At 40.4% G+C, this 12,964-nt stretch overlaps 1 protein-coding gene across 4 annotated transcripts in view; it reads left to right on the forward strand.

Annotated features, from left to right (window-relative positions):
• GPD2 (glycerol-3-phosphate dehydrogenase 2) overlaps positions 1-12,964 on the forward strand; it is a 219,336-nt gene that overhangs the window by 109,969 nt on the left and 96,403 nt on the right. For 3 of the 4 annotated variants that reach the window (XM_042948829.1, XM_042948830.1, XM_042948831.1), the window contains one exon: positions 4,909-5,018. In XM_042948829.1, coding sequence (XP_042804763.1) covers positions 4,917-5,018 — 102 coding nt within the window. In that variant the 5' untranslated portion in view covers positions 4,909-4,916. Of the gene's footprint in view, positions 1-2,658; positions 2,742-4,908; positions 5,019-12,964 lie in introns of those variants that run through there. The other variant, XM_042948828.1, reaches the window with a different exon arrangement.

Genomic DNA, 12,964 nt, shown 5'->3' on the forward strand with positions numbered 1-12,964 from the left:
GGTGCATGAGTGTTCCTTTTGTCCACGCTGCCAACACTTGTGCTCTCTCTCCCTCTCTCCCTCCTCACCTGTGTGCGTGTGTGTGTTGATATCTAATCCTGGTTTTATTTGCATTTCCCTGATGATGAGTGATGTTGAATACCTTTCCATGTACCTGTTGGCCATCTGTAGGTCTTCTTCAGAAAAATGTCTATTGAGCCCCTTTGCCTGTTTTGTTTTTTGTTTTTCCAGTTGAATTGTTTGTTTTGCAGTCAACTTGCGTGACTTCTTCATCTATTATGCATATCAACCCTTATCAGATATATAATTTGCAAATTTGTATGTTCTCCCATTCTGCTGGATGCCTTTTCATTTTGTTGATGGTTTCTTTTGCTGTGCAGAAGCTTTTTAGTTTGATGTAGTCCCACTTGTTTATGTCTGCTTTTGTTGCCTTTGCTTTTGGTGTCAAATCCAAAAAAATCATTGCCAAGACCAATGCCAAGGAGCTTACCCTCTATGTTTTCTTCTAGGAGTATTACAGATTGAGGTCTTATATTTAGATCTTTAATCCATTTTGAGTTTATTTTGGAGTATGGTGTAGATAGTGGTCCAATTTCTTTCTTTCTTTTTTTTTTTTTTTTTTTGCATGTGGCTGTCCAGTTTTCACAACACTGAAGAGACTATCCTTTCCCCATTGTATATTCTTGGCTCCTTTTGAAAATTAATTGACCATGTATATATGCATAGGTTTATTTCCGGGCTCCCTATTGATCTATAGGTCTGTTTATAGTGGCAGTACCATACTCTTGATTAATATAGCTTTGAAATATAGTTTGAAATCGGGAATTATGATGATTCCAGTTTTGTTCTTTCTTAAGATTGCTATTCAGGGTCTATCAGAGTATTAATAACACTCAATATAGCACAACTAGTTGTAATACAGAATTACAAGACCGACTTTGATATTTAATTCTCCAAATTGACTGTAAGCACCTGAGGGCAGTTCATAAACTCACTGATCTGTTTAGTTGACTACCTTTTGTTTAGGGTTTTTTGTTTTTGTTTTGTTTTAATTTTTTTAATGTTTACTTATTTTTGAAAGAGAGAGGGACAGAGCACAGGAGGGAAGGAGCAGAGGCAGAGGGAGGCACAGAATCCGAAGCAGGCTCCAGGCTCTGAGCTGTCAGCACAGAGCCTGATGCGGGGCTCAAACCCACAAACTGTAGGATAGTGACCTGAACTGAAGTCAGACGCTCAACGGACTGAGCCACCCAGGCACCCCTGTTCAGGGGTTTTTGAGTTGGGTTGCTGTTCTCCTTGCAAGAATTGGAGGACTGGCACTTACTTGTCTGTACAAATGCAAGAGTTGGTCCTGAGTCAATGTATACGCAATTTAATTCATAGGCTATTACGTATAGACACCAGGCTGCAATAACTGAGCGAATTTTATTTCCGGATGATTTTTCTACCTTTGGTTTCTCACACTTTTGGTCGTGAAAGGTGAAGATTTATCGAAATTTTTGTTCCCTTTCTTTGATGATTTTCTGGTTGGGGCTTTTGCTTGGATGGAAACAATCTTTCCCCTTTGTAATCACTGTGAAAACTTGTCTCCTTATAATGGAATGCAAGTGGGCACAAGTAGTCCACAGCATATGGTTTATATTTATCTGGTTTTAAATTTCTTTTGTTCAACAGTAAAACAAAATTCTTAACATTATGTGACAGAAGGTTACCATAGATATTTTGCCAAAGCCTTCTTCATTGCCTAGGGAAACTCTAATGCCAAGGACTGTATACGTGGGGTGAGTGTTTGAGAAAGAGGGTCTTCTTTTAGGAATAACAGTAAAACATGGTGTGGCCCTTGGGGAGAAGTTGCTTTTCTGAGAGCAAAAGGCAGGGCAGAACCAATCAGTGGTTAAGAGTATAGACTAAGTTGTGGTTTTGTCACTTACTGGTTGGTGACCTTGGGCAAATCCCTTACTCCTTCTGAGCCACAACTGCCTCTTTTATGAAATTAGGGTGTTGTGAGGGTGATAGGAGCTGATGTGTGTAAAATTAAAAGCACCGTGCCTACTACCTAGGAGATACTCAATAAATGTCAACTGTTATCATTATAACATTGATGAGGATGAGGAGGAGGAGGAGAATAATCTTAGGAGAGCCAGGTGAAATTGATTTTGTGCTTTTGTTTTTTAATTACATGTAAGTGTGATTTATTCATCACAGCTAGCTAGATGATCTTAGGTGGATTTGATCCCAGTAGAAATAATGATCCCCTAAGCATTGGTTATTTTATGAAATTACTGGGAAAAAGAAAATATTGATTATATTCTATATGATCACTAACTCTGAAAAATAATATATTAATGCAGTTTTCATGAGTATTAGTGGCTCATTGAGAAAACTCATGAAAATATCTCCATTGGTCTGTTTTGGTTTCAGAAGTCAAATTGAAGCACTCTACTAAGGTGAGCAGGGAATACAGGGACGCACAGAATTGTAAAATCTTACAAACCTACACAGTTTGTAAGACTCCAAACTGAACTGGCTGAGTGAACACCTCCACTGAGACATTTTCTTTGACTGTGTTATATAACATGCCTCCGTTGGCTATGTTGGTGTGTGGTATCCTTTGTGAGGTCATCAATGACATTATCCATTCAGAAGCAATGATACTGAGTTAAAGTCAATCAGCTACAAAACTCACATCCAACGGACCACCAGGCTGCTGTCTCTATGGGGAGGGCACATGCATTGTTTAGGTAAATAGAACTAGGTCTCTATTCTCGGTCCCTCCTTGTCAGGGGAACCCAGTTAGCTTGAGTCCTACCTAGTCTGTCTCTAGGCTGCTGGGGTTTCCATTGTCGTGTGATAGGCACCCATGTGAACATACAAAGGCACTAGGAATCGTGGTGGGCTGTAACAAATGAGTGCCTTCCAAATTGGCTTAGTTGAGGTTTTCAGTTATCAGAGCAACCTTGGACGTAAGGTTTTGCATAGAGTTGGCTGATGAATGGCGGCCCCTAGCCATCATATACAAGTTGTTTGGCATAACTTGGGAAAGAGGGCATGTTTGACAAAGAGAACTCCAGCAGTAGAGAAACATATGCCTGTGAAATATTTTCTCTGATGACAATCTTAATAAAAAAAAGATGGGTCTTAGGATTTATTACTTTGTCAGAAGGAGTGAGATCAGAGGAAAAATAAAATTTTCAGAAATGCCAACTTTTATTTTAGTATGTAATTTACAGTATTCCAAAATAAATTTTCTATAGAATCGCAGTTATCCTCTTCACTGAAATTCTTTGATTTAACGTAGTTAGCTAATAGATTCTATTCATCCTATACGGACCCAAACATTTTAACGGTGACATACCTTACGTTGAGATATCTATATGTTCTTTACCATCCCTAGGTTAAAACTGACTTTATATTAAATACTTTCCTGAGTCATAAGATACCTGTAGAGGATAAGGTATGTTGTCCAGACAGGTCTGACCTCCACCCATTCAGGAAAGTAGGGTGGTGCCTTCCCTGTAAGGTGTGGGTGTGCCAGCTACTCTGGTGGATGAAAGTCTTAGATCAAATTGCTCACTATCAACTCTAAGTTAGAACTATTACTACCTCTTCTCCTTCTTCCTCTTCTTCTCCTCCTTCTTCTTCTCCTTCTTCCTCTCCTTCTTCTTTTTATGTGACCACACAGTGTTATCTTTTTTTTTTTTTTTAGTTTAGCAAAATAAAAGCTGGCAAGAGTTCTTTTAGTGGAATTTTCATTTTTATTCCCTTTTTGTGTGTGTTGTTTCTGACAAAGTTAAAGTATATTGAAGCCCTCAAAAACACTTTAAAAAATTTCATTAGTCCCATGGCACAATATGTGTGTGTGTATGTGTGTGTATATATGTATATGTATATATGTACATATGTATATATGTATTTCAAGGTGAGAAGAAAGTCAAGGAACTAATGCAATATAAGGCTTTATTCAGAAATATATAGTAAGCACGAAGACTGCTTCATATGAAGGGGCTCCCTTGAAATTGTGGTGCCATGCAACCTGGCTAGAAGAAAACTTTTTTTGTTAAGTTCCCATAGTGAAAGGAATTATGGCAATCACTAGCAATGATCTTCTGCCATTTTGTGAAAGGATCTGCATGGTTTCCTTTCACTTAAAAAAAAATTTTCTTTTTAAATTTTTATTTTAGAAGGAGAGAGAGAGCACAAGCCTGGGGCGGGGGGGGGGGGGTGGAGAGAGAGAGAGAGAAAATCTTAAGCAGACTCTGTGCTCAGTGTGGAATCCTACACGGGGCTCAATCCTAAGACCCTGGGATCATGACCTGAGCCGAAATCAAGAGGAGGACACTCAACTGACTGAACCACCCAGGGGCCCCTCCGTTGACTTTTTCCCTGTCAAGTGTAGACTCCTTTAGCGACAAGGACTGTGTTGGCTCTTGGCTCTAGTGAGAGCTTCCTTAGGAGGACAAAGCTCAGGAAGGGAGTCGTGCTGCAGTTTGAGTTAAAAACGTGCCAAGGAACCTGAAGTAAATGTGAAGCTCACTCTGGGCTAGTGTCAGACCTCCCCCAGTTCTCCCTGTGGAAGGGATTAGCAGTGGAACAAATCTGCAAGTACAGATACACAATACCATTTCTTGTCACGGCTCTCTTGACTTTATGCTGTGTAAATATCCTCGGTTGTCTCTTAATTTGCTCTCCTCTTTAATTCCTGTTGGAAGGCCACTCTTACGTGGTCAGTTCCCTGGTCTCCTTTTTTTTTGAGCGTTGTTTTTGGCCCATTATAACTTCCTTATTTTCTGTTTTGTTTTCTAGTTTAGCACAGTTTCAGAATTGCGAGTCTCTTTTTATTATGGGGATTGTTATCTAATAAAAATCCTAATTCACTTCTTTCTGTTTCCTTTTTGTTTTTCTTTGCAGGGTAAGAAATGGCATTTCAAAAGGCAGTGAAAGGGACTATTCTTGTTGGAGGAGGTGCTCTTGCAAGTGTTCTAGGCCTCTCTCAGTTTGCTCATTACAGAAGGAAACAAGTAAGTAATTATGCATGTATTGATTACAATATGAAACTTAAATCTGTTAAAGAACTATGTATGGGGCATGTGTATGTTAATGGTTTTGTTTAGACATTACGGTCTCAACTTGATCTGAAAGGCACTAATTTGGAACACTACCTTAATGGTCCATGAGAACTATGGTGTTACCTCATTTTTTTAAAAAGTGAATTTCTCTATCAGAAAGCATTATATTATTTAGCCACTGTTGTGGCTCTTTGGTTTTAAAAGAGTGCCTCATTTCCAAGCCCCAGGCTTTGTTCATTTTAGGCTTTCCTTGTCCAATTCATCCAAATGTCTGGATACCTTCTATGTTCCTGCCAAAAGTTTGTCTTATTAGAAGGCAGGCAGGCATCTGAGACAGGAAATGGAAAAGAGTCTATACAAAGGGCCCAGCTTTGAATCTTGGTTTTACTCCTTAAAGGTTTTCTTACTTAGGTAGTATCACTTGATGGTAGATAAAATTTTTAATGGGAGAAAGCCATGAAATGAGATTGGTGTGAAGTTTCCAAATAATTTGAAGGACTCAGTTTATTTTCATTTAATTTTTATTTTTATTTTTTCCCTTTGCACTACAACTATGCCAAATTGATGCCAGGAAATAATTTTGATGACTGGTTTTGTTCCTTTTAGGCTTGAAATGCTGGTAGTCACCCTAGTAATTAGTATTAGTCTCCTGCTCTCCCTTCCCCATGTCACCGGGGCATTTTATGATACCAGCTTGGTAGTGCATTCTCGATTCAAAGATGAAGGTAAAGGAATTTGGGAAGCTGTTTGCAGCCAGACTGTTAACTACTCATTTTTTGCATTTTTGCGAGAGCCTTGACGCCATGGGTTGTCTTGCCCTTGTCTTTTTCTTTGTGTTCCAAGACAATGGAGTCAGCCACAGTCCTTAGAGTCCAGGTCCTGAATGAGAAATACTACTTTAAAAACACATATTAAGAAGAATCAACTTGGGGCGCCTGGGTGGCTCAGTCGGTTGGGCGTCTGACTTCGGCTCAGGTCATGGTCTCGCAGTCCGTGAGTTCGAGCCCCGCGTCGGGCTCTGTGCTGACAGCTCAGAGCCTGGAGCCTGTTTCAGATTCTGTGTTTCCCTCTCTCTCTGACCTTCCCCCATTCATGCTCTGTCTCTCTGTGTCTCAAAAATGAATAAACGTTAAAAAAAAAAAATTAAAAAAAAGAAGAATCAACTTGTTGGCTTATAGTTAAAAACAAAACACAAAACAGACACATGCACAAAGGCTCATTTTTAGTGCTTCTTCCTAAAGACAGACAGAATTGAATAGGTTGTGTTAGTCTTTTTCATTCTTACCTGTGAGCACATTGCCCGTGAGGCTTCCCCAGGTGTATGCCTTGCAGGTATTATTGACTGACTTGCTAGGAAGCGAGTCTTCACTCATGGATCACGCCCGATGCGTTATTCCTTTAGTTTTCATTTTTTTACTTCTTTAAAGTTTATTTATTTATTTTGAGGGAGACAGAGGCAGCATGAGTGGGGGAGGGGTAGAAAGAGGGAGAGAGAGAGAGGATTCCAAAGCAGGCTCCACGCTGCCGGCGCAGAGCCAGATGCGGGGCTTGAATTTACGAAACCGTGAGACTGTGACCTGAGCTGAAACCAAGAGTCAGATGCTTAACTGACCGAGCTACCCAGGCGCCCCCGATGCACTATTCCTTGCATGCAAGGAATGCCCCTCGGATGACTGCCCTGGCTAAGCTCATTACTGTCAGCACACCCGACTTGGTGCTGTTTGTGGGGGAGGCCTTAGTAGGCAATGAGGCCGTGGACCAGCTGGGCAAATTCAACGGAGCCTTGGCTGACCATTCTATGGCTCAAACGCCTCGGCTCATTGATGGCATCGTCCTTACCAAATTTGATACCATCGATGACAAGGTGGGAGCTGCTATTTCTATGACCTACATCACAAGCAAAGCCATCGTCTTTGTGGGCACTGGCCCGTCTCAACGCTGTGACCTACGCAGTCTCAACACTAAGGCTGTGGTGGCTGCCCTCATGAAGGCTCAGTTGCCTCGGTTGCTTAAAAATAAGTGTGAAGGGGCGCCTGGGTGGCGCAGTCGGTTAAGCGTCCGACTTCAGCCAGGTCACGATCTCGCGGTCCGTGAGTTTGAGCCCCGCGTCAGGCTCTGGGCTGATGGCTCGGAGCCTGGAGCCTGTTTCCGATTCTGTGTCTCCCTCTCTCTCTGCCCCTCCCCCGTTCATGCTCTGTCTCTCTCTGTCCCAAAAATAAATAAAAAAAAAAGTTGAAAAAAAAAAATTAAAAAAAAAAATAAGTGTGAAAAGATGCTGCTTCTGCTGAAGCTGTTTCAGAAGTGCAGTTCTGTTTGGGACATGGGCTTTAATGGATTGGGTTACTTCTGCCATCTTTACCAGGGCCATCTGAAATGACACTGGCAAATGCCAGCACCAGAGGTCACAATATCTAATATAATGTTGCCAAATTTGTACGCGATTTATCTCTGTAACCCACAGCGAGCATGTTCTACTTCAGAGTTTATAACTTTACTTTGTGCTTGGGTAATACTGTTTCATATGTTTTGTTTGTTTGCTTTTTCTTTTTCTTTTTCTTTTTTTTTTTTTAATTTTTAATGTTTATTTATTTTTGAGAGAGAGAAAGAGACAGAGTACGAGTGGGGTAACGGCACAGAGGGAGGGAGACACAGAATCCGAAGCAGGCTCCAGGCTCTGAGCTGTCAGCACAGAGCCCAAAGCAGGGCTCGAACTCACAAGCCACAAGATCATGACCTGAGTTGAAGTCAGACGCCTAACTGACTGAGCCACCCAGGTGCCCCCGTTTGTTTGCTTTTTCTTAATCTCACAGAGTGAACAGTCGATACTGCCTCTAATCAATCAAGGTAGGGATGAATTTTAGTCAGTAAAATCAAGGCAAAACAAGGGTCTTTTGATTTCTGGGTCATTTTGCCATTTTCTCCTTCCTAAGTTAGACATCCTGACCACCCTAATAGCGAAATGAAACAGATACCAGCAGTTTCAAGTCATTTATAATTTTAATCTGACAAGTTCTTTTGAGAAGAATCACCATGGGCATATTCAATCAATGAGTTGCATAAGACTTTCACCCAAGCATGTGCATTCTTTTGTGGTGATTCCTGTCCCTTAAAGCCACTACCATGAGCATATTTTTGGGTAGCAGGTTGGTATGTAGCCCTAGGGATTAGGAAAAAAAAAAAAGAGAGAGAGAGAGAGGGGAGGTGAGGGGGGAGGGGAGACAACTCATTTGAGCCACTGACATAAAATGACCAGGGGCCTCAGCTGTCCTTTCTCAGAAAATATCTGCCAATCAGAGCCATTCTGGGGGCTTTTCAATGGTCAAGAAAAAAATCTGCCCCTTAATACCCATTATTTGGCTACATTGTGTAGAAGCTGTCTCCTTAAAAATGCTCCATTTTTCTGCAGAGCAATAAAATGCTTCAAGTATGGGCTTGTGTTTTTATATTTTTTTCAGTCTTCTAAGATGATTCTAACTGATAAATTGTTCTCCTTTAAGAATAAGTTGGTGTTGAAAGTACAAGATACTGAAGTATAAGAAAGCCATCTGTCGAGTTCAAGTCCAGGCACATTTTGCTGGCATTCCCGCACCTACTGTTGTGTCTCCTTTGACTCCTAACCGGTGCTCATTTGATAGCTGGAGCACGAAGCTTCCTACCTTAAATACCCGTTCTGAAAACAAACGGGTTGATTGTAAAAGTTGGTCAATTGTTAAAGCACATTTGACTAAGACAGTGCTGTGTCTAAGTGTTTACGTGCCAGGCCAGCTCACACAAAGCCTTTGAAATCAATTCTACAGTTTAATTACCTTGTATTTGCGAGGGGGATAATAGAAGGAAAGCTCTTATACATTCAGTTTTTGGTTTTTTTTATTAAACAGAAAACACTATGAAATCAAATAAGATCTTGTTCACTTACCTTTTAGCCACTTGCTTGAATAAAAGCTATTGTAGGTGAGGAGATAGAGACCTTTGGGAGACTCTGGCATTTCCAGAGGCAAGTTGGGGGTTAGAGGTGATAGTAATGATTTTTTGGTCTCACTTCATAGTATGGCTTTCCCTCATACGAGCATATTGTGAAAATTTATATTTTGTTTTTCAGTGATCAGGTGTATCCGTCGTTGACCCAAGGGAAGCCTAGAGACTTTTTTCCTTGTGAGATAAATACATCAGAGTTAGAAGGGATGAATATCATGACTTAAGGAGATATCACTAATTATTACTATCATTATTATTATTATTATTTTCTTTTGAAGCTGGAGCAACCTAATTTTCCTATTCCAGTGAGGAAGCTGAGGGGGGAAAAGGGATGAATGATGGCTGACATTTTTTGACCGTGTATCCCTGCAGAAAAGGAGTTTTGTGGCCACAAATGGCATCCACTTTTCAGGCTCGCTTCAGTTACGCATGTAGGGTTTTTTTTGAGTGGTCTTGGAGAGGCTTCCTATTCGTTTCATTTTCCTCCTTTTATTTCCTCACCCACAAATAGGTGATTAAGTTTCCACAAAGTCTTGGTTTTCCTCTCCCCAGACCAGCTATATTCCAAGGACCAGGAGGCTGAGGAGTGGGTCTAAACCTCTTACCACTTGAATCCCCACCAGGGGTGCGGCAAGCAAGCACCTCTGCAGTGGTGTGCTGAGTTTTGAGAGCAAGTTATTTACCATTCACTATTTACTAGAGGTCTGTTTAATAATAAACTTTTGATTGGAAGGGACTTGGAAGACATCCAGTCTTCCTCTGGGGACAGGATGCTCTTTAGTGATTCCTTTATCTCTAGTGAAGGGAAAGTGTTACTTCATGGGTGCGTCTTCTTTTCTAATTTCAAGCCAATGGGAGACCAGAATGGATGGAGAGGGGAGTTGAAATTAGGAGAGAAGGCCTTGGGTACTTTCAGAGCCAGTAAACTTTAGTGAGGAGCGGAAGTAGAGAGTGTTAAAGTTGGGGTTGCATATGAGGGTTCCTCAGGGAGGTGGGAAGAAGGCGGGTGGCCGGGGAGAATGGGGCAAAAACAGGGTAGGTGTGCAAAGATTTGACTGAGGGTTGCCCCAGGCTTTTGCCTTTCATTATAGACCAAAGGAATTTTTGAAACTTTTTTTTTTTAAACTCAACGTTTATTTCATACCTTCTAGGTCTAACTGGAAACACTGGTGTGATGGTGTGGGCTTCTTTCTAACCCCAGTGGTGTGGTTGATGTAACAAAGATCTATTTAGGTCTGAGTTCTATTTAGGTCTGGGCCCTCTCACGTAATACATACTCAGTTTGTTCCTTCCATTACCCACTCTGAAGGTGTAGTGGGCTTTGTGAGCCAGCTCTGAGGTGAGGCCTGAAAACCACTGAGAGCTTTCTCAAAGCCCGGATGCGAAAGTTTTCTTTTTTTTCTTTTCTTTTTTCTTTTTTTTTTCCTGTACCTTGCATAGGCAGGGAATGGGCTTCAGGGTATGGAAATCAAGGTCTCTTTTCAGTTTGAGGAATGATTGTATTGGAATCAGGGAACATAGAGATTCTCGTTGATTGAATTTCCTTCCATTCGAGAGCGATATAACATACGGGACGAGAGTACGATCTTGACAAAGATTGCCTGTATCCAACACTTAGCTCTACTGAAGAGCTAAGAGACTATGGACAGTTTTCTTAAGTTCTCTGGACCTCATTTTCCTTTGTCTGTAAAATAGGGAGAACAAAGGTACTTTCCTCCCAAGATTGTTGAAGAGCAATAAAGCCTGAAAGAGTTTCTGGAACATAGTAGGCTTTCAAAAAGTGTGACCTAGTATTGGATTCCCGGGTGATACGAATATAAAGTGTGGCTGTAAGCGGCAGGAACGTTGTTCTTGTTCCTGGCGATCCTTGCATTCAGGGCTACCTTGTTAAGACTTCTGAGATCTGCAGCAATGGTATGTCCTTCCTCTGAGGTTGTAAGAGAATGGCTAGAAAGCAGGTGTACAAATACCTTCTGTTTTCTCTTTGCCTTGCTTCCTGATCTGACAATGAGCCAATAACCAGGTGGACAATCCCAATTATTGACTTAAACTCTTTTTCTGTTTTCTGTTGTAAGGAATAAATTCCTTGAAGTTCCTGCTGTTTCTTCTCTTTTTTTTTTCCCCCCTTAGGCTTTTTATGAGTTATGACAGGCTTGATTTATACGGCTGATATGTTTCTAAAAAGTTATGTGACTAGAGCATTTTTGATAAATTAATTTTACATAGTACAATGCTATTTTTTGGAATTCTATGGTGAAACATATGAAAAACTATTTTTAACAAGGTCCATTTTGGGGGGGTGGAGGGAAGATTCTCTTGTATCATTTTAGCTTGAAGTGGAATGCAATTAGGCTTATTATTTTCCAGTCATTGATGTAGTACTAGTAATTATTGACAGGATCTTTATGCTTTGCAAAATAGCCTCTTACTTTGTAGGAGTTAGTAATTTACTATACTTGTGAATGGCTTACAAAATACTAGAATTCACTCTGCTATGTGCATGAATTAGGGGAACATGAAGAAATGATTGTGGTGATGGGTTACGTGAGTTGAATTACAGGTAAAACTATATTACCTCCATTGTTAGTATCATCAAAACTTAGAAGGAAAAATACATGGCGCTAATGAGAGGCAAAGTGATGTATGAACAGTTAAAATCCATAGGAATTTTGAGCACATTTTTTTAATTCGTAATTTTGGTCTCTTCTCGATACATTATTTGTAAGAGATTCTAATAAAGCAGAGCCTTTTGACTTATATACCAGCCACTCCAAATATAAAAGATGGGAATGGAGAAGGAGTAAAAATAGAATGATCATCTCTAGTGAAAGTAAGATCAACTTTGGGACTTATTTTAATGGACCCCCCGATTGAACAGATATTTAGCTTCCTGAATTTGTCTGTTACACAAGTGTGGAGGGGTTTTGGTGAGCCTGTTCATGTGCACAGTTAATGCAAGTTTTCAGAACTCCTGTTTCTTCATAAAGTAGGTTAATGTCATTTAATCCTAGGTTTTCTTTTTCCCCCCTGCCAAGCACCAAGTCAGTGTATACAAGCCAGTGATCATGATACCTGTCACAAAGCAGGTCTTTAGTATCTGTCTAATACTTTCCCTTCCCCTGATGTAGGATATGAACATATGAAACAGATCTAGCCCTATTAGGCGTAGCAAGAATGCTGTAACACTAGATTTATTTACATAGCTGAGCTTTTGTTTGGCTTAATGTGGCTTCTATTAACTGCTGGAGAGAGAAGCTGGTAGAGGGTAGAGAAACATGAAGTTCAGATGAATATCTGTTGAAGAGAAATAAAAATCATAAGCAAATGCTGGTGAAGGATGTAGAGCAGTAGGTAGCCTCATCTATTGCTGGTGAGAATACAAAATGGTACAGCTATTTTGGAGGACAGTTTGGCAGTTTCTTACAAAACTAAACATATTCTTCCCGTATGATCCAGCAATCACTGTCATTGATATTTACCCAAAAGACTTGGAAAGTATGTTCACACAAAAACCTGCACAGGAGTGTGTCTAACAGCTTTATTCATAATTACTAAGACTTGGAAGCAAGCATGATGTCCTTTAGTAGGTGAAGATCCAGATAAACAAACTGTGGTGCATCCAGACAATGGACTATTATTCAATACTAAAAAGAAATGAACTATTGTGCCACAAAGAGACATGGAAGAAAAAATGAGAATGGAAGGACTCCACTATGGAGTCTCCAAAACTATTGGAGTCAGTTAAAAGATCAGGGATTGCCCCCAGGGTGTGTGGGGGAGATGAATAGGCAGAACACAGACGATTTTTAGGACAGTGAAACTACTCGGTGTGATATTATAATGATGGATATATGTTATCATGCATTTGTACAACCCCATAAAATGTACAACATTAAGGGTGAACTCTTTTTTTTGTGTGTGTG

Source organism: Panthera leo, chromosome C1 (genome assembly GCF_018350215.1).
Source record: "Panthera leo isolate Ple1 chromosome C1, P.leo_Ple1_pat1.1, whole genome shotgun sequence".
In the NCBI taxonomy this organism is placed as follows: Eukaryota; Metazoa; Chordata; class Mammalia; order Carnivora; family Felidae; genus Panthera; species Panthera leo.